The sequence below is a fragment of the Lepisma saccharinum genome, chromosome 30 (genome assembly GCF_977018435.1).
Source record: "Lepisma saccharinum chromosome 30, izLepSacc3.1, whole genome shotgun sequence".
Taxonomy (NCBI): Eukaryota; Metazoa; Arthropoda; class Insecta; order Zygentoma; family Lepismatidae; genus Lepisma; species Lepisma saccharinum.
The window spans coordinates 28,826,365-28,852,884 of record NC_139258.1 but is presented as its reverse complement, the minus strand read 5'-3'; the positions used below and the strand labels follow the sequence as shown (position 1 = coordinate 28,852,884).

General features: G+C 37.6%; 2 protein-coding genes across 5 annotated transcripts in view; one reads left to right on the top strand and one right to left on the bottom strand.

The window, feature by feature from the left end:
* The first annotated feature begins 2,100 nt into the window (after positions 1-2,100).
* On the top strand, positions 2,101-16,046 carry LOC145981764 (uncharacterized). The gene is made up of 4 exons (XM_083115178.1): positions 2,101-2,412; positions 5,180-5,334; positions 8,302-8,433; positions 15,100-16,046. Exons 1-4 carry the CDS (start codon positions 2,145-2,147, stop codon positions 15,799-15,801), a joined length of 1,257 nt encoding a protein of 418 aa, XP_082971304.1. The 5' UTR covers positions 2,101-2,144; the 3' UTR covers positions 15,802-16,046.
* Positions 16,047-21,928: 5,882 nt separating this feature from the next.
* LOC145981822 (motile sperm domain-containing protein 1-like) overlaps positions 21,929-26,520 on the bottom strand; it is a 33,926-nt gene continuing 29,334 nt past the window's right edge. For all 4 annotated transcript variants that reach the window (XM_083115258.1, XM_083115256.1, XM_083115259.1 and 1 more), the window contains exon 7: positions 21,929-23,968. The gene's annotated coding sequence lies outside the window, so the exon portion shown is untranslated. The remainder of the gene's footprint in view (positions 23,969-26,520) is intronic.

Below are 26,520 nucleotides of genomic sequence, written 5' to 3'. Positions count from 1 at the left end.
ACATTAAATATCCTGTTAGGAGGATAGTTGTGTTTTTTTAAAACAACATCGATCAGGTCAAAAAACTTGTCTACTTCTTCTTTATTAAATCCCCTGGCCCTGGCAAAAGATGTACCCATGGGTTTACGAACTGAAAGTTTCGGGTTCCTTTTCATAAAAGCGTAGAACCAGTCTTTGCCAGCAGTTTCGTCCTTAAATGGATGGGGTATGTTATTGCGAACCGCAAGTTGATAGGCAAGACTGCAGACATCCCTTTTTGTGAGCCCATAGAACATGGCCTCCATCTCAACTAAATATGTTTGTAACTTGTCTTCTAGTTGTTTAGGAAAAACTGGCTTACGGCCAAGAGTAGTTGAGGCTGCTACCTTTGCATTTTTCTCCTTACTGTTGACAAGGCGGAAGAGAGACGCTCTGGGAACCTGGAATTCCTTGGACGCCTTAAGGTACCCCATCTTCTTCTCACGAACAGCTTCTATAGCCTTAGCCATCTGCGTCTCACACCAAAGCTTTCGCTTCTTTCCCTCATCTTCCTTCTTTCTAGGCATATCTGAAAAAAAAAAACCAGACTATTTAGAACTCTTGCAACTAAGGGGGGGGGGTAGGTTTAAATAGATAAAACACATCTTAAAACAAATTATTTGTAGGTCTAGACTGTAGACTAATTTTCAAATAACAGAAAAATTGTGTTTTGTTTTCATTCAAATGAGGGCCTTCCCCATGGCGTAGTGGTGGCGTCATTGTCTTGTAATCAAGGGGTCCCGGGTTCGATACCCGGTGGAGGCACAAGCGGTTTGGATCCCACTTTAAACTGTAGGTCCAGTCCCGATTAGCCTTACTGTGCATAAAGTGGACTTAAAACACCAACTCAAACTCAACTCATTCAAATGGATTTAGCTTTTAAAAAAATGTACTTTGGTTTTAAATTAGGCTATATTACTATTTATGTAAGTAGTAATAATTATTGTTTAGCTATCAATATTATACGCAAAACTCATTTTTAACTAAATTTTTATTCAGTATATTTTGTCGGGTTATATGGAATACTATACTTTTACGTCGGGTATTATGAAATACCTAGTGTTCTATAATACCCGACACGCCATCTTGGAAAATGAACCTTTAAACGGATGGACAAAACATTGTCAGCTAAAAAACGTCCACAGTATAACAAACTACAATTCTTTTAGTGTATATTATGCTTAACATCAATGTTCCAGTCACATGTGTACTAGTAGGTTAAAATGTTTGAAAACTTACCTGCAAAAACTCTTGAAAATCACGAAACACACTTCTGTAGCGAGTGGTAACACAACAACAAGCGGTCAGCTCTCACTGCACTGCATCATGGGAGTCTTTCTTGAGTAGTTCATGGTATTCTCACGTGATAGCAGCACCGAATAGAGCCAAAACCTTGGTATTCCATATTTCCCGACTATTCCATAATACCCTCCTCTCCTCTATGTATTGTGCAAGTGTTAGTTTAAGAAGAGATGTGAATTTTATTTAGATATTTTCCTCTATTTGACAAGTAAATGTGTGTTCCATTTCTACATACGTTTGATTGATTTGTTTGATTTTGAGCCCACTTTATGCACAGAAAGACTAATCAGGACTGACATACAGTTTAAAGTAGGATCCGAGCCACCGTGATATGTGTCTACACAGGATATCGATTGCAAGGCGACGACGATAATACCTTTTTGGTATAGTTCCAAAAATTACAGTGTATGTATGCTATACCTAAACTAAACAACGAAGACATTTTACTCTTATTCTGCATGGACGTCCGCAGGATTTTCTCCGGGGAGGGGCAAGGAAGGTTTTTTCCAGGGGGGCAAACAAGGAACATTTTCCCCAATAATAGTGTTGTAAAAACATTGCATAAATTTGAATTTACCATGTTCTTGCTATAATTAACACATATTATTGTGGCTGAAATGAAATTATATGTGTGCAGTATATAATATTTGGTTGACTTTCATTTTCCAGGGGGGCATGCCGCCCCCCTTCCGGACGAAACTTGTGCAAAACTCTTCGGCCGATAAGCAAAGGGATTGAGTAGTATACTGTGTATTTTTCAATTAACCCAGTAATCTGTGAACCACAGCTGTAAAGTGTAAATTTTCTGCTGTGTTTGTGTAAATATGGAGGGAAGTACAGCTATTTACTTAATATGTAGTGGCGACAAAGAACTTGCCGATGCAGAAGCATACAGTGTAGAAAATTCGCACACAACTGTACTAATGGATAAAACAAAATATGGACAAGTGCTAAGTTCACATTTGAAGGACATGTCCGAATATGAAGGAAAAATATACGGATACATAGATGGTTCAAAAAAATTTGAAACATTTGTCACAGAGCTTAAAGGTCTTGGCTATGGTTATTCTGTGACCAAAAGTAGGGCAACTAGTAAGTGTTGACACAAATATTTACTCTATTCTTTACAAATGCCTGCTCTAAGTTATGCAGTCCGCTAGTAATTTTGGAAATTACTGGATTATCCACATTGATTCTATATTTTATTTATTTACATTTATACCCATACCCATGACTAAATATTGTGTAGGTTTGTATCACTTGCACTGTTCACATATTAAATCATTGGGTATGAATTTACAATCCCTGAAGTATCTCCAATTGCTTTCAAATTCGGCATACTCACTAATTTTTTGCCTCGCAATCACGAATCTGCAGTTAAAAATTGGTGGTCACGGCTAGAAATTGCAAAATAACCTTGTCAATTACCGCTACGATTCTCCATACACTATCATGGAAACGATATGAAGACTTCTTCCTTTCCGCACAATGGTCTTGCTACCAACGTTGTTCAAGTGTTGTGCAATAAGCGAAAGCGTTGATTTGCATGTGAGAAAATAGCATCTTGTGTAAAGGTGGAAAACATGTTGGTAACATTATCGTATGAGGGAAACGGATTCCTTCAATTTTACAGGAGAAAGTACTTACGGAAATCATTTTCTTTAGCGTTGTGGAAGTTCCTGAATATAGATTTGATCCATTTTAATCTGAATGCGTGTTGTTTTCTGCGAAAATCTCTGTCCGACACGCTGTTTCTGATCCCGCCATTTGCTTTCTGCATGAGAGTGCAATGTTCCGTGTGTTTAGATGATGCAACCCCGTAGCCAGTGTTTCAGCCTCGCTGTGTTTTCACTAGAACTACGTGTCGAGTATTTTTAATTTTTTTTGGAACGCGTTTACAATACCGGACCTCTCTCCAATTGCTATGAAATTTCGCCTACTCACTAATTGAGACCTCCTAATCACGAATCTGCATGTAATAATTGGCGGTCAAGTATGGAAATCGATAAAAAACTAAATAAACTGTTTCCTTAACGTAACGTAACAATACCATAAGAACAGCAGCTCCACGGAACAAGCCATTTTTCCCGAGAGGGTGTCACTTATCGCACAACACTGTAGCAAAATTGTGTTCCGACGTCACAGGAGAGAGCTTTTTCATGTTAGGCAATACAAGGTAACGTGTCTCTTAGCGAAAATATTAATTTTTCTTTGTATTTATGCTAATGGAACCTAACCTAACCACGTAGGCATTCCTCGTATGATGTCAATATGCAAGGTTGCAAGATTGTTGTGCGCAAAGGAAGAGAATTAACGAATTACGAAAGAAAGATGGTTCCAACCCGAATGGGTGTCACTTATCACACAACACTGTAGCAACATTGTGTTCTGACTTCACAGGAAAGAGCTTTTTCATGTTAGGCAATACAAGGTAACGCGTCTCTTAACGAAAATATTAATTTTTCTTTGTATTTATGCTAATGGAACCTAACCTAACCACGTAGGCATTCCTCGTCTGACGTCAATATTCAAGGTTGCAAGATTGGTGTGCGTAAAAGAAGAGCATTATCGAATTGCGAAAGAAAGATCGTTCCGAATTGCTGTGTATGGACAATGAACGTGGTAAATCACAAGGTTATTTTACAAGTTCTACACGTAAATGCGACGTATTAGCATAATTTCAAATCCGGACACGAAAGTAGATATTTTCCGGTGAACGAGGTTGCAACACTGCATAAATCGACAAAACACTCTCAGAACGCCCCCTAAACCAGTACGCTATCACGGCCATAATGTGTTACAGATTCGAAACAACAAGTAACAGTAAGTACTCATAAATAGAAGAAATAGACATTATCTTAGTTAGAAATGCATTATTTCACCTTAAGAAATGTTCTGCATTCGAAAATAACACGTTAGCAATGTAAAGAAGTCCGAAATATATGATTCATAGGTGTTTCCCTCATACGATAATAGTACCAACATGTTTGCCCCACGAACCAGTCACGGTAAGGTTAGGTTAGGCAAGCATAGTTAAAATGAAGGGTCATCATAAACATAGTTTTGAAACGCTAATCATTCCAAAAAATAGTTGTTTTCATAAATCAAGGGTGTTTACTCTGTTCATGAACCCACTTTTTTAGACTTGCTTTGCAATTTCTAGACGTGACCGCCAAATTTTAATGGTAACAGTTTCCTATCCTTCGGACACGTATAACTTCTTAGTTTCGTCAATTTTTGACATTCGTACTTACCTATCTGCTTCGCGGAACATGCCGTGAATGGTTTTTGGGACTATCCATCCCGGAATCGGTGGGAAATTTAAACAAAAAAATTATTTTCGTTTGAAATTTTTGAGTCCAAATTTCCCACCAATTCCGGGCTCCGTCCCTGGGTTAATTAACCTACCACCCCCAACCGCTAACGTGGCCCCGCCTCCGCTACACTTCACTCTGGCTCCCCGGCTTTCTCTATAGACTCCCTGTTAAAGGCATGTTAGCTATTGGCCAGAGCCACCTGACCCCAAATGAGCCCCAAAACTTTTAAATTCGAGGAAATCAGTTTCCAGGATACGGAAAACTTACCTGAATTTCACATAAAACACCTTCCCAATGTTAGACAATACTACAGGAACTTATTACGGTAAGTAGTTTCTTCTGTAGAAATGAAGAAATCTGTCCGAAGGATAGTAAACTAGTACCATTTTAACTGGAGATTCGTGATTATGAGGCCAAAATTAGTGAGTATGCCAAATTTGAAAGCAATTGAAGATACTTCCAGTATTCGCCAATCATTGTTTATAATGAAGTAATGAACAAATTAGAATTATTATAGTGTACTAAATATTATTTCATTTTAGGTTCTTTGAATTTTCACCTCAATGGCAAACTTGATGGAAAACCTTATTCTTGTGGGAATCCATATACATTAGGAAGAACAACATACTACCAATGTGTAAAAGGAGTCAAGTACTACAAAACAAAATCAAATGACCTGTCAACAGAACTTACACATGTGAGTTAACTTTACTTAATAACAAGTTCCATTCAAAGTATTCATAATAATAACCTGCTGCAAATCATGTAATTAAGTTACATTTACGTGGTATAACATCTGACAAGTCATTAAGATTCGTTTGATTGAAATAACAATAACAAGAAATATGCAATGTTTCAATCAAATTTATGAAAAAAGATGTAAATTTTCTTGTATTTCTAGTTTCCAGCAAATATACTTCAGATCATTCCCTGACATTCACTACGAGACTCGGCAGCAAGCTGCCCGGTGTCAGCGCTACAGTCTGTTTTTTTTCGCTCTCTTTCCCTTTCTGTTGATGTTGCAGACTGATGCCATTATAATCCTCCCTCGGAAGTTGTGTTGTATCGTTTCCCGGTGTTGAAGATTGTGGCTTATTATGGCACCACAAAAGTTTACATTACAACAAGGGATTTATCTTGTCAAGTGTTACTTGGGAAAGAGGAATTGTGGAGAACTGTGACGACGTTTTGCAACGAGATTTCCTGGTGTTCCCGTTCCACATAGGACCACTATATTAAACCTCGTAAAAAAGTTTAAAAGTAACAAGGTCAGTTCTGAATAAAAGTGGAAATAAAAATGGGGAAATCTAAAAAATAAAGGGTAAATGTCTGTTATATCGGAGACACATTTATATAGGATATGTTCAGTTTCAAATAGTTCGTACTTACCAATTGTGTATTGCGGAAAATAGTTGAAGGTGCCATTATGCATTTTACACGAAAATTTCTTCGGTTTTACACATTACAAGTAATTCTTATGGGTCCTTTCTTCCGTTGCGGAACATTCAATATGGCACGCCTAGCTGTGGATCATCGCGCATCGTGCTTGTGTTTTGTCGATTTGGAGTGGGTATGCAGTGTTTCAACCTTCTTAACCGGAAAATACCTAATTTCGTGTTAATTATATCATCACAAACTATTGACGGATAGCCCCAAAAACCATTCATGATAGCCCCACGGACCATTTCCGGAAAGGTTGGGTTAGGTTAGGCATAGTTAAAAAAAAATCTCTTAAAAAATGCACGTTTGGAAACACTGGCAAGATCGCATAACTTTCAACGCATGCACCATCTGCAGGTACATAATGGAAACAACGGCATAATGTTGTTACTTTGCACAAAATGCAAGTTTATTATATCAAAAGTGCTTATTTCTTGTTGTGCAGAATTCTAGTGAGAAAATACCTCCACGAACTTTCAAAATGCTACAGAAACTCATTTCCATAAGTAGTTTCTTCTGTAAAAATGAAGAAATGTGTCTCTGATATAACAGACATTTACCAAATAAAGACAATCTGTACACCATCCATGAGTTAAAAGAGAGTATTGTACGAGAAATCGGGAAAATTACAGCAGACGAACTTGCACGTGTAAATTCCAATTTCCTTCAGAGATGCCAGGAATGTGTTCCAGCAGAGGGACATCATTTTCAACACCTTCTGTAGTCAAGGTTAGTACACAATTTGAAAACTGTAATTTTAATAGCCGACTCTAGTGACTGTCGCGGACCCGTCCATTGGGAAAGACAAGCGCTGACACCGGGCCGCTTGCCGCCAAGTTTGGTAGCAAATGTCATAGAATGCTCTGTAATATATATCAATAGTATTTACATATAAAAGCCATGAGATTCATTCCTTCCCCCACCCTCTCTCAATCCATAATGCATATAGAGTGCAATGGAAATTGTGGTTACAACTTACTTTCTGGTTGCTGGCCTTTTAGCCACATTAAAAAAGAAAAAAAAAACATGTATATCTCCTGGGAAAATCATCCACTCTGCCTGCATTTACTTGGACAGCATAACAAAGCTTAAGAGTTTTCTCATTCATAAGCATTATTTGGTATAATGTCATGTTCATTCCACTGGAAGAAAAATTAACAAAACAGCATCAAATCTAATGTTATTGCAGGTAATATGAGACAGTTCTGGTCCTTCATAAAAATGAAGGTAACTGTTCGATCTCCGGTCAACGGATTTCTTCATTTTTACAGAAGAAACTACTTATGAAAATGAGTTTCTGTAGCATTGTCAAAGTTCGAGGACGTATTTTCTTTCATCGTTGAATCTATTGGACTGGGAATTCATGTATTTTTGAAGAGAAATATACCTCCGATGCACGATTGCCATTGCTTTCACTTGCTTCCACTACGTGTTGCGTACGTTCGATGACGTAACACCCTGTCAGTGTTTCCAAGCACGCCGTTGTTTTGCAAGAATATGAAAATACTAAATATACATTCCTGATATTACTACGACCCCAAATTTTAACTATGTTTGCCTAACCTAAGCTAACCTAACCTAACCTAACCTTACCATGAATGGTTTGTGGTGCTATGAGTGAATGGTATTTGGGGTTATGCGGGAATGGTTCGTGGAGCATTTTTCGGTCAAAAAGGTTGGAAACACTGCATACCCCACTCATAATCCACAGCTGTGCCCGCCATATTGTGTGTTACGGAAGCGAAAAAAGCAAGAATAATAATTACTGTTAATGTTAAAAATTGAAATTATTTTCGTGAAAAAAGCAAAATCCCACCTTAAACAATCTTTTGCAATGCAGACTAGGTAAGTACGAATGTTTAAAATGAAGAAATAAACGAGTGAGAGATGTTGACCGGAGATCGAACAGGCAATAAAATGAACACAACCTTTCTCAAGGAATTGAGAACTTGCATATATATGTTTTTAAATTTTCAAATGTAGTAAATGTACCATAAACTGTAAAAGGGTAGCTCCCTGATGTGCGCAGGATTACAATAAATAAATTTAAAAAAATCAACTCACAAGTTGATGTGTTGACTACACATCACATAATTCTAAAAAAAAAGCCACTTGGCAGGCTTTTGTGCTATGGAGCATTTTCTTTCCCACACATGATTTCAAATGTTTATTCTGGATATGAAAATGCTGGATGAAAATATGAAGTATTTTTTCTTTATCATAGGCTGATGGTAGAAAGAGACGATCTTCTCTACGTCCAACAAAAAAAATAGGATGTCCAGCAGAACTTATTGTGAAACAAATCACAGTGTATCCTGAATATAGAAAAGGCAAGAATTGGAGAGAAAATTGCAAGGTAATAATAACACCATTAAGCCTTGTTTCCATGATATGAAAAACTCAATATGCTGACCAAGGCAGAAATTTATTTTATTATAAAACAAACTAATTATAAAACAAACTAAACGTAATGTTTCAACCTTCTAGCAAGGTCTTCTTCAGACTATGTACCAAGTACAAATGTAACAAGGTACACGAACAGGGTGATTGGTAATTCGACCTATTCCTGGAAAGGGGTAATACTAGAGCATATTTGCAACAAATTTGACCCTATGCACCGGGGGGTCGGAAATCAATGGATTTCTAGTTATTGCAGTTTGTAGATTTTCGTGACGTATTCCGACTTGCGACCAAAAAACTACTAATTGTGAAAAAAATACTACACACTGGACATTTATTCGACACGTTGCTAACAGCTGACGAATGAGTGACTACTGGGGAAAAAAATCATGCCCAAAATTCCCATACCCACAGAAAGAAACAGTCAATGGAGCACACATCACGAAGAAATTTGGAAAATATCGTTTAAATCGAAGAGGTGTACTCAAAAAAAAAAATGGTAACACACTTAGCGTAAAAATTACGGAAAAAGCTCTCCAAAACGATATACAAATGTTGTCAACTGGCACATGGGTTGGGGGGAAAATCTGAATAAAAAGCGGAGAAGGCACGTTGTAGACCTCTTTGTAAAGTGAAAAGAAGTTATCTGTTGTGAGAAATAAAGAAACGAAAATGAGTGAAATAATAATGTTATTTGCCATTCTCATGATTCCAGGTTGTCAGAATTAACTGTTACAAAAACTACAAATCCTGTTAAAATTGCCTCCCCCCGGTTACGTATGCAAGCACACAGCCTGCGGCGTACTTCAGACACAGTCACTCGCGTTGACACTCTGTCTCTCATGTCTCAATTCTCTCTCTCAACTCTTCTTGGGAATCCACTGGTGTACTTAGACTAACACTTTCATGTGACCCCAAATGTAAAAGTCGCATGCTATTGAGGAGGAAGATCCTGTCAGAAGGATGGATTTTTGTCGATTTTTACTACATACCGACACTGAAGACCCCCATCGCCTGACAAGAATTCTGTGGACGGACAAATCCAAATTCGACCACGATGGTATTACAAATTTTCATAATGTGCATTTTTGGGCCCCTAAGGGTCATAATCTAAGAAAATCTAAAGAAAAGGCTCACCAGAGAAAATTCTCACTAAATGTGTGGATGGGAATCATCCACAATCATGTGATCGGGCCATTCTTTCTGCCACAAAACCTAAACGGATTTATCTACGAAAACTTCCTAAGGGAAGAATTGACGACGCTGCTGGAGGATGTGCCGCTCGCCACAAGATGGGGTATGATTTACCAACATGATGGCTGCCCAGCCCACTATTTCCGGGGTGTGCTACAGTGGCTGGACGACAATTATCCCATGCAATGGATTGGTCGAGGCGGCCCGAAACCCTGGCCGGCGAGGAGTCCGGATTTGACGCCATGCGACTTTTGCATTTGGGGTCACATGAAAGAGTTAGTCTACAGTACACCAGTGGATTCCCAAGAAGAGTTGAGAGAGAGAATTGTGACAGCCGCCCAATACATAAGAGACAGAGTGTTAACACGAGTGACTGTGTCTGAAGTACGCCGCAGGCTGCGTGCTTGCATACGTAACCGGGGGAGGCAATTTTAACAGGATTTGTAGTTTTTGTAACAGTTAATTCTGACAACCTGGAATCACGAGAATGGTAAATAACATTATTATTTCACTAATTTTTGTTTCTTTATTTCTCACAACAGACAACTTCTTTTCACTTTACAAAGAGGTCTACAACGTGCCTTCTCCGCTTTTTATTCAGATTTTCCCCCCAACCCGTGTGCCAGTTGACAACATTTGTATCGTTTTGGAGAGCTTATAAAACGAGGAAGTTTTTCCCGTAATTTTTACGCTAAGTGTGTTACCATTTTTTTGAGTAATCCTCTTCGATTTAAATGATAATTTCCAAATTTCTTCATGACGTGTGCTCCAATGACTGTTTCTTTCTGTGGGTATGGGAATTTTGGGCATGAATTTTTTTCCCAGTAGTCACTCATTCGTCAACTGTTAGCAACATGTCGATTAAGTGCCCAGGGTGTAGTAGTTTTTTGGTCGCAAGTCGGAATATGTCACGAAAATCTACAAACTGCAATAACTCGAAACCCATTGATTTCCGACCCCCCCCCCCCCGGTGCATAGGGTCAAATTTGTTGCAAATGTGCTCTAGTATTACCCCTTTCCAGGAATAGGTCGAATTACCAATCACCCTGTATACACAAAAATACTCCCCTCCAGACTATTAGAAAGTTGTTCTGGAACATTCTAGGGAAAGCCACCTGCTAGAATATTCCAGAACAACTTTCTAATAGTCTGGAGGGGAGTATTTGTGTGTATATATATCATCCTGTTCTTGTACCTTGGTACATAGTCTGAAGAAGACCTTGCTAGAAGGTTGAAACGTTACGTTTAGTTTATGTTTTATAATAAAATACATTTCTGCCTTGGTCAGCATATTGAGTTCTTCAAGGTAAGAAGTACATGTATTACCTTTATTGTGTGTGCATATATAGTGGCCAGTAAATCACCATTCTATTTCAAAATCTGAACTTTTTTTTAAAAAAATAAAAACTTGTCCTGGTCATTTATTATGGAAAGAATTCTAATGGAAACCACCAAAAATAAATAAATGATATTTCGTTTGGTTTGATGTTTGCTCCAGATGGAGGTTATCCTGGAAAATGTAGGGTTCTCAATCAAGATATGGTAATAGTAGAATGCAGTGGCGGAGCATGACCTTTCCAATGGTGTAAGCCTATCAGGATGAATACTATTTCCCGTTGTGCTTATTTTTGGGCTGGCATGGTCAGTGATTTATCCACACACATCAACCTCCTCCCCCCATTTTTTCAGAACAATTCCTGGAACTTTTCACAAAACCTTAATTTTGGCACTAAATTTAACCTTACACTCCTTAAAAACAAAGTTACACTACACCAGATTAAAGATTCTGGATAAATCCATGAGCCTGGTGTTTTCTTTGCTAGGCTTATAATTACTCAGCCTTATTCCTATCGCAATGAATAACGTAACAATAAAAAATATGCAAAGTTAGATAAAATGAAGATTAGATGATAAAGAATCAAAAGTGCTGAATGCTTTTTACAAACGCATAAAGTATCAACTTCGTACCATGGATCACAAAATCGACATACTTCATTTTTCGTTTCTTTTACCATGCCTGCTAGAGAAGGGGTGGGCCTATCTACATCCACAAGTTTCTTCTTGGCAGCAAAATCCTTGCTGGAAAACGGCGTATTCAACAAGTTCTTCACCCCACCGCACGATCACACTCGTTTTCTTCCATAATGCACTTCACTATCACACCACAACACAGGGACGACAGCCTGCTTTTCAATAGATAGGAAAAACAAAACGATCAAAAAGCGGGCACTGCTCAATGCAGTGATGTTTTGGACTCGGAGGGCAATATATACCTTTCGGATATAAATAAATTCCCTATATTTCATAGAAAAAAGAACTAGAAAATAAAATATAAGAGAAATGCTCCAGAAATTTCTATCAAAGGGGATGTAAATGCTTTCTTACGGTAGTGTGAAAGCATATCTAGCATAAACAGGTTTTTCATACGTTGTTCGAAGAGTGTTTAAATCACGAACTATGTAATTAAATTTAATTAAAAATATTTGGTTCACATTTGACATGAGATTTGTAAAACTAGTTCAATCTTCAGCTTTCATTAAACATTTAACTTTTAAAAACTTTTTGCACTTGTTAGCTTAATGCTGTCGGTTAACTTATTTAACAATGCGGTAACACCGGTTACATGCACGCCACGCCTCTGCAGCCAACCATTCATTCATACTCGACAACACTGGAGCCCCTCCTCTTACAGGACCTGTCTCTCACCAGTGAAGCCAACCCAAGCATAAAAAGCTAAATCCCGCACAAGTTTAAAAAGTCGTTTGGAAGTTAAGGATACAAATAAAACTAGAGGGCTGCTGTTCGTGGTTGGTTGAATTTTCTCAAACTTTTTACATCTAATGTCGAACCCATCCCATTGGTTGAACCATTCGAATTTATGTTTTTGTTATAAATTAGTATTAAGTATTAATAATATATAGATTCTGGAACAATTTAGTAGTATGTAGCATAATTTCGGAGTTTAAACGACACCATGGATGTCCAGAAGGGGCAAGAGGAAGAGACCCTTCCCGGAAAATGAATGTCAACCATCAAATAATGTATTTCACACATATAAATTAATTTCAGTCACATCAAACACATGCAGAAAAGTGTTAACTTCAAACTGAATTAGTATCTTTTGAGAGGCAACTCTATTAGGAAGGAAATATACCTAGTTTACCCCAGTCCCTGAAAAAAATACTTTGCTTAATCCTCCATGGTGGAAAGAAATACTGCGGACGTCCATGAACAACACTTTTTCTAAACATGAGGTTTACAACGCTGCTGTAAGCCTCGGGCCGTAGGGTTTTGGCCTGCTCTTCTCCATCCAGTCCATGATACTAAGAACCATGACCCAGTCTATCCGGTAGGCCTAGCCCCTTGCTCGTTCGCGGTCAACAATTTGTAAGACAAAATTCAGAAGGCTTACAACTTTTCACAAGCACAAGGTGGGAGATCCCATGGTCGCCTGGTGCTGAAGTGTTGCAATCTAACAAACAGGATGTCGAACACGGGTGTCTACCCGAAGTTGTTTACTAATTTTGTCATATAATTGCATACATTTTACTAGAACTACTGGCTTACACGGACGTTCTGCACCTGGTAGAATGGAAAGAATAGTATATGGTTGGGTAGAACCTGAATACAATTCCTAAAGCAGACTTTCAAAGGATACATGGGTTTCTGAAATACCACTTGGGCTTAATTTTTGGGGGTTGCCTGGATAATCAGATTGCTGTAATAAATCTTCAGGCAATCCATAAGTTTTAACAGGATTTTGGAAGCAAATCAAGCAATGGATCCACGCGCATTAAGAGCTGTTAAGGAGTATGCCATAGGAAAAGGCATGTTCCAGTGGCATATACTGGGTTCAAAATCTGGGTTATCTCAACATATCATATTGTTCAAAAATGGGCAAAAAATTGCTGGTGGGCAGAGGGATTTTCTTTTTTCGGGATTTTGAAGTGATGTGACAATGTGATTAAAAATACATTCCTCATAAATAAAATATGAAAATGTTCACCATATCATTAAAAGAAAAACAGTAAGGAAAAAAATTTCATGCTCATTTATGTTAAAAAAAAAAAGAGGATTATATTGTGAAATATTTATGTAGGCCTATATGCAAGAATTAAAATAAACTACTTACCTTTAGGATTGAGGCTTTCCTATTTTCACAATTTGGGGCATCCTCGTTAGCATGGTGGTAACGTCATTGTCCTGAGACTAAGGGGTCCCGATGGAGACACACAGTGGTTTGGATTCCACTAAACTATGCATCCAGTCCCAATTAGCCTATCTGTGCATAAAGTGCACTTAGAAATCAGCAACGATATGAACCTTATCCTTATATGAGAGCCTAGTAAATAGCTAATTATGTCATTCATTTTGGTTCACTACACAACATAGCACATTTTATTCACAAAAATATTTGTCATGCACTCACTCCCCACACTGCACTTGTGAACTACTTGAGAGAGAGGAGAGAGAGAAAAAAAAAAACATCCCCAGGTCTCGCACACTTCAACTTCTCGTCACCCTCCCCCCCCCCCCCCTGCCTCCACTCTGGTTGTTTGAAGAGGGCAGTGGCCACACTCTCTTTATCCTACTCCTATGCAAGTGATGTTCTTGGCCCAGAGGAAGAATTTCAGTCATAAGTAATAAACCTTCCCCTTTTCACAATTCCATTTCAAAATCTGAACTTTTTAAAAAATGAAACTTGTGTCCTGGACATTTATTATAGAATGATTCATAATGAAAATCACCTAAGAAAATTTATATTTCATTTGGTTTGTGATAAGGGCTTGGAGGTGGAAAAGGAAGGCAATCCAGGAGGCCATCCAAAATTCCCTGTTCCTGGTAAGATTCCACGCTGGGAAACAAGCGGTTCGCAACATTGACGGCATAGTTGCTAGAAGCATGCCATGCTCAACTCACGCGGTCCCCTCGTGTGATTTGCTAGATTTCGCAAAAAAAAGTGGGCAAGATTTCCAACTCGTAACAAATAAGTGTGCCAACTCCTGAAACACCATCATCTTATTGAAATGAACGATTTTATACACATTTTCCAATCGGTTTTCTTCTCTTCTGAGCCTGGACTTCACAGCTATCCTAGATAGTCTCCTATGGTGTGTTCTTGTGAAGAAAAATACACCTAAGGTTAACAAATTAGAGATAATTTAACCATGGATTAAGAGTTATGTGAGTTTAGTTCATAGGTTTTCCCCAGTCACTTTCAGGCAAGCATTAGGATGGAAACTTGAACAAAATGTCACGAATAGCCAACGTTAAATAAAACAACCAATCAATATTTCTGTAAATAATGCTCCTTTTCAGATTTTGCCGTGCATTTGGAATAAAACATATCAGGAGCAGCACTTATATTGTCCATAAGATATCATCACTAGATTTTGTTCATTGCTAATGCTGTTGTTTTATTTTACAGTTTGTACGACAACTAAAAGAAGCACTGTTATCAAGTAATCCACCATCATGCATTGAGAGGTTTTTGATATCAATTTCTGATGCTGCTTCCCATAATCATTCTGAAATTTCATCCAGCATGGATCAAACTATACATACAGAACTTAAAGACAAAATTTATGAACTTGCGAAGAACAACGTGACATCAGTTAAAGAAATCAAAGTTCACCTGGAGGCTCTTGTGGACGAGAAATTTCGGAATTCTAATGTGAAACCAGGATATCAGAACACTGGATTCTATCCGACTGATAAGGTTATTTATAGTCATGTGATAAGGGCTCGTAGGCGGAAAAGGAGGGCAATCCAGGAGGCCATGAGTGAATGTGTTAGCGAGTGGCAAGCAGATGATGATTCTTCTGAACTTCTGTTCAGTAAAGAAATTGACGTGGTTGATGTGGAGTTCCCTGTCATCATTGGGGAGGAGGGAAACCCATCAAGCAAAAAGCCTAAACAAACTGTTCCAAAAATGGCTGAACTGAAAAAGTCTTGTCTGCAAGAACTTGAAACTCTTAAAACCTACACTTTAGAGTGCACAGATGAAAGAACGTTAGAATCAACCTTGTGGTCTCTTCAAGGAATGCGTGTGAAAATGGACACATTTTTGTGTGCTGGCTTATCTCAGCCTATCACGGACAAGCTGGAAAACAATAAGAAAATATTATGACTGTTGATGATCATCTTTAACTTTTGAGTGTCTTATGCATCATATTTTGTTTGAAAATTTGTAATATATATTAATTACCATGAAAGATTCTAAAATATTACTCACCAAAGTATATTTGGATGGTTGTGTGGCAAGGTGGCATTCGCATAACATTGCTATCTTGTTGTAATATTTATAACTAATTCTCTTAAAATGTATATAGTAAATGGATGCTAGTTCCAGAGAATTGGTAATGACACTTTCATTAATAAATATAAAATAATTAAATCTGAAGTAGTGTAATATTTTACTCTTTCTCTGTTCTAAATATGATTCACAATTTTCCATGTTGTTGATGGTCAGTATATCAAGTTCAGTGTATTTTAGTACAACTGCATGGTGGCAAGGTACAAATTATTCACTGTGTTTATAACTAAATTTGTTAACAAAGCATATGCTTAGCATAGCAGCAGGATGACATGGTGTGCTGATATGATAGATCTGGCTATCACACGAAAGTAATAAACAACATTTTACCTCAGATTGAGGCAGTACGATATACGCTATAGGAGAAACAGCTTAGTCTAAATGGCATCTGCAACGTCATGTCACTGTGGTGTGAAAGATTGCATTTAATGAGGACTGGTGAGAAGTGAGAATGGCTGGTTAGTGTTAAACTACACATGATATTTCAGTTCTGACTTTTTTGCTCATTAGTATACATATGAAGGTATGACATACTCAAATTAAAAAAGAATATATCCATTGTTACTATTATTAATAAGTGAAGTTTGAAAAAGTCCTTTGTTTCTCTCCGAGTATCATGGAATAGATTTTATAAAAAGGGCTATAACTCCTCAACCATAACTTTTTTCTGATATATTTCACATGTACAGTCACGAACACTTCTGGGTTGTAACAAATTCATTGAAAGTCAATGGGATTGTTACAACCCAGAAGTGTCCGTGACTATAGCAGAACCACAAGAAAACAAACCTGCGCAGAACCTCATCGCACTGGCGGGTGGGAAAAGGACAGGGATAAGGAGCCTTCAGCATGGCCAATGTCAGTGTTGCCAGACCTATTGATTTCTCGGGAGAATTCCATAATAAACTATTGCTATGGAACCTCCAACGGCCTGCTCAAAAACATGTTTCCTGCTCATCTTACATGAACATGGAGGGGAGAGAGACAGTGGAACTCCATTCAGCCATGAAAAGTGCTGTTTGAACTGTGAAATTATGCCAAACGATACTCAATTCTGCTAGGACATTATGGTTGTATTTTATCCCACCTGAAAAATATTTCTATTTTAGTTATTTCACGTCGCTTTTGTGTGTCTACGGTTTGGTTTGATTCAAGTTTGGTTTGATGTTTTAAGTCCACTTTATGCACAGTAAGGCTAATCGGGACTGGACCTACAGTTTAAAGTGGGATCCGAACCACTTGTGCCTCCACCGGGTATCGAACCCGGGACCCCTTGATTACAAGGCTACCACTGCGCCATGGGGAGGCCCTGTGTGTCTACAGGTAAGTAAGACAGTATGGGTGAATGAAAAATGATGAAGTGACACAAACACAGTGCAACGTCGTTGCCTTACTAGGTAGAAACACTGACTTCGTAGCATGGCAAATTATTTTATACATGTATGTGTGTGTGTGTGTGTGTGTGTGTATGTGTATATATATTGAATGCAGCAACATAGAGGCAGCATAACTGATGAATAAAGCATGGGAGTATTAATAACAAGAAATTTGCTAGAGAAACTTTCATCGGCTTAAAAATACTTAATTTTCTATCCTTAAATACTTAATTTTCTACAAAATTATTTAGCTGCATGGTTGTCCAGAAGGAAGTGCAAGGATGGTCGCCACCCCCTCCCTATCTGGAAAATGAATGTTGACATAAAAGTACCTATTATTTCAGATGTATGAGTTGATTTCAGTCACAGTAATTTACATCCATTATTATAATAGGGATGTAGGAACGTGATAATTTCAAACTCAAGTGGCATTTTCTGAGAGGGCAACATTATTACGGGGTAATATGCCTAATATGCCTCGTTTACCTGCCTGATAAAAACACATTGTTTCCCCCCTCGCTGGAAAAATCTACGGACGTCCCCTAGCCCCCCCAGTGCGGATGCCTATGCCACCCCCTCCACTGAGAACGTCCTTCATTCGCTGCTATTAGATCATCGGATTTTGTAGCAGATCTTCTGGTTTCCCAAGGAACAATCTTCCAATTTTTTCAAGTCTGACCTGGCAACACTGCTCCGAGCACCGATAACAGCAGGGAAGATGCGAAAACACTTTAACAATGTGCAACAATTGATGAGACGAATCCATCATTGCAAACCAGAGAACAGAGTAGAAGAAATTGTACAGACCTACATTCAGGAGCTGATTGATATGGTTTATTTTACTTTGCTTTTCTGCCACTTTTGACTAATCACGAAGATGAGGATGAGTGATCATGTGATGAAATAGATGAAGGGACACGCGAACACTCATACCTAGGCCAGGATTCAAACCCGAGCCCTTGCATTAACCACTTTGCCATTGAGGTTGGCAGCCAACTGGAAAACTTCTCTGCAGGAATGCAAAAGCTAGTGGTACAATTCAACAAGTGATTTGTCATGCATGGGGACCATGTGGAAAAGTCATTAATTTGCTCACAGTTTAAAAGTATTCCCTGCACAATGTGCAACATGCTATGGTGGGGTGGACGTAGAGCTCCACACATTCACATTCTCAACCATTTGTAGAGGAAGTGCCATGTGCCGGCTGCCTTTACTCCCCAGAGTTGTCCCCAGTGCCAGCTGGTGGTCTGGGTCTATGGGTGTGCAGCTCAGCCTCACGTCCAGAAGAAGTGTTGTCACCCCCACCTGTTTCTGTTAATTGTATTGGCAATCCAAGTTATGATGCAGCTTTCACTGATAATGAGATGATAGTAAAGTTATACGAGGGCATTTTGAAAAGTTTTGTCTCCTATGCAATTACCCTGGCAACACTGCTAACACACACGTGAAATTAGTGTGAGAATAATCGCTGATTTTCTGACTGTTGTGGCATTTGCCTGCAACATCACGCATGCGCACAATAGTCAGTAAAATGGCGATGGACATGCGGTTGAAACAACGTGCTGTTATTGAATTCCTCACAGCAGAGAGTTGTGCGCCAGTTGACATTCATCAATGAATGAGTGCTGTCTACGGTGGTGCCTGTGTGGATGTGAGTACTGTCAGGAGGTGGCGAAGGCATCTGAAAGGCGACAATTTGAACACGATGAGCCTGCATGATCAGGTCTGCAGTGGATGACCCATAACAGCCAAAGATGCACAGGGAAAGTGTTGATGATCATCTTTTTGGACTGTGACAGCATAGTCCACACATAATTTTTGGAGCATGGAACCACTGTAAATTCTGATCGGTAAGTGAAGACTGCGAGTTAGGCCTGGCAAGGATGCAATTCTTCAACATGACAATTCTTGCCCACACAAGAGTCGCCAAACACAGGATGCATTGCAGCATCTCAAATTCCACAATATTTTACCCCACTTGCTGTACAGTCCAGATCTCGCACCTTGTGATTTTTTTCCAAGGCTGAAAGAGCACCAGTGATGTGGAGGTGCAAGCATATTTGTGTCGCTGGTGCCGGGAGAAGATGCCAGATTTTTTCGCCGACAGCATGCAACAATTTGTCCGACGTTGGCATTTGTGTGTGGACAATGATGGTGAATACGTTGAAAAGTAGTGAAACCCTGGTAGAGGACATTGCAAGCTTTAAGGACATATAGTTCACGTAAGTATCTTGCATATTATTGACGTTATTGCATAGGAGGCAAAACTTTTCAAAACACCCTCGTATTTCATGAAAATTTATAAAAATAAGGTTTATTACAAATTCAAAATACCTCAGTGATTTCTTGAATACACACCCTAGGTCTCCCTTATGATAATAAGTAGGGTTAGGATTTTGATGACCTTAAAATTGCCAAAAAATGACCTTTAAAAAAGGCATTTATGGCCTAATACATGCAAGAAAATGCCCTATAAACTTAGAAAAATGACCAGAAAATTTGGAAGGATTTGTAGAACAAATTTATAAACTACCAACAGAAATTCAAATTACAAATTAATGTTACAGTATCTATCACATGTTCATTGCGTATGGTGGTACAAGTAAGAAAGTTCACTTTTTGTTATCTTTTACACTTTAAGTACTGAGTTGCAGTACACAACGAAAATCATGCAAATTTCCAAAAGTGAATGATTGTCGGTTTTCGGACAAGAGAGCCTTGTACATGGAAAAACTTCTCTCTAGTACCACCGACACAAGAGGAACGTACTTGAAATGAATTTATCACTTGCTGTTAAGTCACTTTCAATTCCATAGAGTGCAAATTGCTTCCCTGACAAAATGTCCGAGCACAAAACTTTGTACCCCTTGTTTTTTTAACAATCCATCTGGCGACAATGTATTTACTGATAGAGGGGGAAATTCGCATTGTTTGAGCTGAATTGTTACACAACAGCTTGTATCTAGAATACTGCACAGAATTTCTTTGTTTCTTCAAAGACAGTCGTTCAGAACTGCCCTGAAGGCAATGCGACGAGAGTCAGGAACCTCTCTCCTTCAAAGGGTTACATTTGCATGTAAAATGCCCCTTCTTTCACCAAAATGTAGAAAAATGCATAAGGTGACTTTTAAAAGGCCGATAAATGACAAACTGTTTAAAAAGTTTAAAAAATTACCTCTACTTCAAAAAGGATCAAAAAATGCAAAAAAATGCCCTAACAAAGGCATCCCAATTAATTCACTTACGTGTATAACACGTTCCTATATACTTATGCAATGTTTCCATGTTACCAAACAAAAGATGCATTTGCATCAAAATCCTAGCGCTAATAATAAGACACCTTACTTACTGGACCACTGTGGCCCCTCTTTTGCTCACAGTTACTTACATTGAATCTGTTAAATTGATTTTGCCTACATTTTGATTGACCAAATGTTGGCCACTGTGAACACCCCTTTTCTTTCCAATGAATGTAATTATTCTAGGTTATTCCTATTTCACAAACTGTCTGCTATTTTGTTTGAAGTCTTCTTAACTCACTGGATAATTCTCTGCCAAATGCGCCACTACAATTAACATAGCAGTTGATATGTTCGAAGACTGGTGTCTTTTCACTCCACAAGAATGTTAGGAAAACCGTGGGAATTTGAAACTGACAAATTGACTTCACGCATGCAAATGGACATGGAAAGAACAATTTGTCCAACCTACATAAAATTATAGCAATTCTGAGTTACCCATATAATTGAATTGAATCCATACATATTACTTTTTCATGTTAGAACTGGTTTTCCTTTTTGAAAATGCAGTAATTCTGGTTTGAAACTGTTGATAATTTGACACCAATGGACACAACCTGTTTCTGATTAAGTTCAACTTAAATACAGAGAAGACATTAAGATATTTGCATCTTCATTTTTCTTGATGCTCGTCTCTCTTCTTTGGCAGAAAGCAAAGGGTTTTGTTTTTGTTAGTTCTTTTTACATAAATATTTTTCAAATTTGTTTTGGGTGCAAAATCAAGGAAACTTATTAGAAATTTTGCCATAAAATCAAGACATGCAACTGGAAAGAACCAAATGTTTTTAGATAGTACAAATTAAACAGAACACCACACAAAGTCTGACACATTTTCAGGAAAGGATATGAATTGTCAACAACAATTTGAAGAAATTCAAATTTATGAAAGCTGCCTGGGACACTTAATTTAATGTTAGGAAATCATTTACCATTGTGAATAACTGAAAACTGCCATGTAGAAGTTGTTGAAAAAGCCAGAAATACACTACCTGGGTGTGATAAAAGTCAGGAAGACAATACACACTCATAAAATTCATATCACTACACACTATCCACTGTCTACATGTCTTAAGTGCTCAATGTTTTAGCATATTCCACTCCCCATATGATCATATGTTAGCATGCTCAAACCATCAAATTTCTATAAAGGAATGTGCAATATTGAATGCAAAAAAAAAAAAAAAAATTGAAGGATAAAACTTTATGCAAACACAGTACACATTTGAAATATTGCCTGGCCTGAGCAGACAATAATTTTAGACATAGCATCTTTTTGCAACACATTACAACACCGTCATAATTATCACGAAGTACTATGACACGTGCTACTTCCTTTCATCTATAGAAAGCTTAGCTGAATGCATCTATTTTCCAATCAACAATACTTCAGCCAGAAGTGGGAGAGGCCACAGAAAGTTTATCAAGACCAGAAATAACTGAAATTAACTTTCATTTTTCTTCACACAATAAAATCCTCAAATCTTAACACTATAATGTACATTAAAAACTCATTTATCTGAATTTAAAAATTACAGTGACACAGTAAACAAAATAATTTTATTAATGGAGTTACAATGTTATGTCACATGGAATTGTACCTTATTAAATATTGATTATGTAAAGTGTTCCCCTGTGTTTTGCACCATGCCATGAGGGCGTATAGGAGGTGTGGAGTTGGGGCCCCATACTTTCTTTCTTGATCATGGCCTAAGGTGACGGTGACGTGATCAGCACCTTGCCCCTGGCTACCTTTACCCCCCCAGAGTTTCCTCCAGGTACCCACTTTATACGACGCTGGGTGGAACGCTTGAACAGGTAGAAAAGATCACAGTTCTTTCCCACCGGGGATCGAACCCAGGTCTCTTGCATGGTAGTCAGATGCCCTAACAACTGAGCTACGACACTAAATATTGATTATGGGGATGGAAAAATATTTTTGTGTATATTAAAAATTTACTAAGGTAAATTTCAGGTAAGGAGTTCTTAGTGTGCCAATATTTTAATTTATCAATTTCATTAAAATTCACTTCTGACAAACTACTGGGTAAGTTTACATAAGTCATTTTTTTTTCCGCACAAGATTTATTTTGATATATATTACATTGTAAGTTCTAGAGAATTGTGTATTGCCATAAAAGTTTCAATAAGTTTGATCATCATATCTTGTCTCAGTATTTTTGTGCGTCGTCATACGAAACACATACTGTGTAAGAACTATTTATACAGAAGAATATTACTACCCGCCTTTACCCCCCAGGGTTTCCCCCAGGTACCCATGTTATTCGACGCTGGGTGGGCGCCGGGGCCGCTTTCACAAGAACAGAATAAAATCTTGAAGTAAGTTGTCAAGTTATAAAATCATCTACCCTTTAAAAAAAAGGTAAAAAAATATAAACATCCATACAATTTACAACCTTCCCAAAAACAATTTCATTGGATATCACATTTTATCCACTATACATTTTGAAAAATGTAATTTGTTCTGGGATATTGTGCACAAAACCAATAAGGCATATATTATGAATGTTCACCTATATTTCGAGATGCCTACATGTGCTTGTATACATACACAAACATATATATATGTATATAAAAAGGGCTTACATTTACAAGCATATACAAGAATAGGGGTAACTGTCAATAATATCCACAATATTTACAGTCTCTAATCACAATACCTACACATGATTTACATCACAACAGTCAACATAGAAATAAACTTAAAAATTGCAAAATAAGCACAATAATTAATTTGCAATACTACTTCTGATATATACATATACTGTCAAATGGACAAAAGTACTAAAAATAGGGCAACAACCACAAATCAGCAATATTATAGGATTCTGTTTTCTATAAAATTTATCCAGATCATAAAAATTTAAATAAAATAACTTTCACTATTAGAAATGTCTTACATTAAAAGTGCACATTACTAACATAGGTGAATAATTTATCAAATAAGCAAGTTTTATGAAAACAATATGCAACCCACCATACAGTAGTGCAATGTTTTTGCTATTGCATAGCAACTGATTATCATTTTTCCATAAAAGTCACACGGTACACAGGAAGCTTATGTATATTTCCAAACAGACCATCATCTTCATTGTTAAATACAGATCAATGATTAATAAAAATCATGCAGAGTAGTACGAGACACGAAAGAAACTATCAATGTCCATTTAATAATACTTTACCGAGTTGTATTATTATAATAAGACAGCACTTGAAAACATTTACACAGCACTTACAAATTTCTAATTTCCAACATTTTCTGGATCTTTCCCATTGTGTTGAAAGAACCTGAAAGTATAGCATGTGAAAACATCTTAGACAATGTGCCGCCAAGAATTCGGTTAAAAATTTAAAACATTTGGTTGATTTTGCTTCGCTTCTTGTGCCACTTTTGGTTAATTTGTGAAGGTGGAGATGAGTGATGATATGATGAAATTGATGAATGGACACTCCCAAACATCCATTCCCAGGCTGGGATTCAAACCCGGGACCCCTGGCGTCGTTGCGCAATGTGCTAACCACTCTGCCACAAGGGCTGGCTTTAAAACATTTGAATTTCTAGGACCAGAATACATAATGAATTTTCCATGACAGACGGGGAGCACTGATACCCGCATTCATTTACTCCCAAAATTTTCTGACTTGGAGAGAATTTACATGAATTTCTTTTTAAAAAATTAGGGATAGGACAGATTAATCGGTACTCTATTGGTACTGACCGATATATGCATATCAGTTTATTGGTAAAATTACCGATTATTTTACTGATCTGATATATCTATAAATATCTTATAGTTTAGTGCAATATTCTGCCATTTTGTTATAATTTTTGTGGGAAATCTCCATGCCCTACTTTTTAAGAAAGTAAATGCAACTTCTTTTGTACTGCAGTCAACTTGAAACGGACATTTATTAAGGAGGTGAATGATCCGTTCAGGTTCTTCAAGGACCATTTGGAATTTTATATCGGTAATTTATCAGTCTCAGTAAATTTTATATTGGTACTCTCTCAGTATCAGTAAATTTTATATTGGTACTTTATCGGTATCGGCCAAAATTTCTTATCAGCCCATCCCTAAAAATATATATATTTCCTTAGAAAGTTTGCATGTAGATCACAAGTGGCTTTTTCCTTTTAGCTATTGTACTTGTAGGGATTAAAGTTTTCCCCACTTCACTGCTCATGTTGCTTTTTGTTGAAATCATTGAAATATCTTCATGAAGTTCATACACATGCATATGTGTGTGTGTATATATATGGGTTGGGTCATAAGTCATGACAACTACTTGTTTTCATATACAGCCAGCTGCATATGACTTGAAATATATAGTGGCATATTTACAGTAGGTACTGCAGACACTCTTATATAATTCCATGAAGCTATCTATAACTATTTAGTTACTAGTTACAATATTCATCAGGTTTATTTCTTCCAGAGATATAATTTTTCCTCTATTCAGAATTTTATACACAGTATGAAAATTTTCCCCTCCGTGGACTGTCCACATTCGAAATTTAAGTATATAGACTATTTTAACATCCTTTCCTTCATAGAAGTTAAGATTTAATACACTCCTCATAAAAGTTTGGAATATTGTTATGTTAGACAATAGGTGATAGACACATCCTTGGAATGCAACGACTCATGGTATCTGTCTGGTGACAATATAAATTACAATTTTACTTACGTTTTTTGCGAGTATAATACGTTTTCTTCAATTACGACGTTTCGAGAGATAACTTCTCTCTTCTTCAGGTTTCGGTGTTTTATAAGCAATTCATAAAGTCATAGCTTCGTCAAGATATTTCTTCCATAGTCATAAACCATGGCTTTAAAGCACGTAAATTTTCAGTGCGTAATCAATCTTCCTATACTTTTTCCCGCTCGCATTTCACCTAACCCTTAATGCTGATGACTATGGAAGAAATATCTTGACGAAGCTATGCCTTTATGAATTGCTTATAAAACACCGAAACCTGAAGAAGAGAGAAGTTATCTCTCGAAACGTCGTAATTGAAGAAAACGTATTATACTCGCAAAAAACGTAAGTAAAATTGTAATTTATATTGTTAATCTTGTGAGTAATTCGTACATAGTAAATACGAACATCTGTCTGGTGGACATTCTCCTGTTTTCGCGACATATGCCACAGTGCCTATCACCTATTGCCTAATATACTGCTGGACAAAGAAAACCGGACACTTTAATATTTGACATCTGAATTGCAATTACTTATGAATTACGCTCTCAGTTTGGTAGTTTTCTGTAACTTTCGTTTTTGTTCTAATTTAACTTATTAATGTACAGGGAGGTTATTTCAGTCGTTCACCGCCAGAGTGACGGCCGTTCCGCGGACTCTTCATGCAACAGGTCCCGGCAAATTGCGTTCAGGAAGTCCGTAACAGAAACCGCTTGTTTTGTAATGTTTCCACTTTTCACAATTACAGTTACAATTACAATTGAAATAAGCACGTACCTTGTCGCAAGGATGCTGGAAAAGGTGCCCTCCCAAATACAAATATTTCTGGCACCTTATTTCTGACATCTAATCTTAGATTAGTCATCGCTACTTTATTCTCAGTTGTCGCGACAGCGCCTGCAGCTTATCGGGGGTTGGGTGAGTTGTCAGCCGCGAGAGGGCGCTTCATACTGCACGTGTCGGCAGTGATGCCAACCGTAGGGACATGTCCCTACGCATAGGGACTTTTCACTAAATTTCGCCCGCGTAGGAACGTAGGGACAGATTTTGCCAAATGAGGGAAAACGTAGGTACTTTTTTCAATCTTGGTAAATTACATTTTATGAATTAGTTTATCTGGATACTTTAGCGAGGAGGAG

What these genes read in the sequence shown, in the direction of transcription:
- LOC145981764 (XM_083115178.1), top strand. Translation starts at nt 2,145, where the DNA reads ATGGAGGGAAGTACAGCTATTTACTTAATATGTAGTGGCGACAAAGAA. An exon ending in GACCAAAAGTAGGGCAACTA is followed by an intron (nt 2,413 to 5,179) that starts GTAAGTGTTGAC and finishes ATTTCATTTTAG; the next exon opens with GTTCTTTGAATTTTCACCTC. An exon ending in TGTCAACAGAACTTACACAT is followed by an intron (nt 5,335 to 8,301) that starts GTGAGTTAACTT and finishes TCTTTATCATAG; the next exon opens with GCTGATGGTAGAAAGAGACG.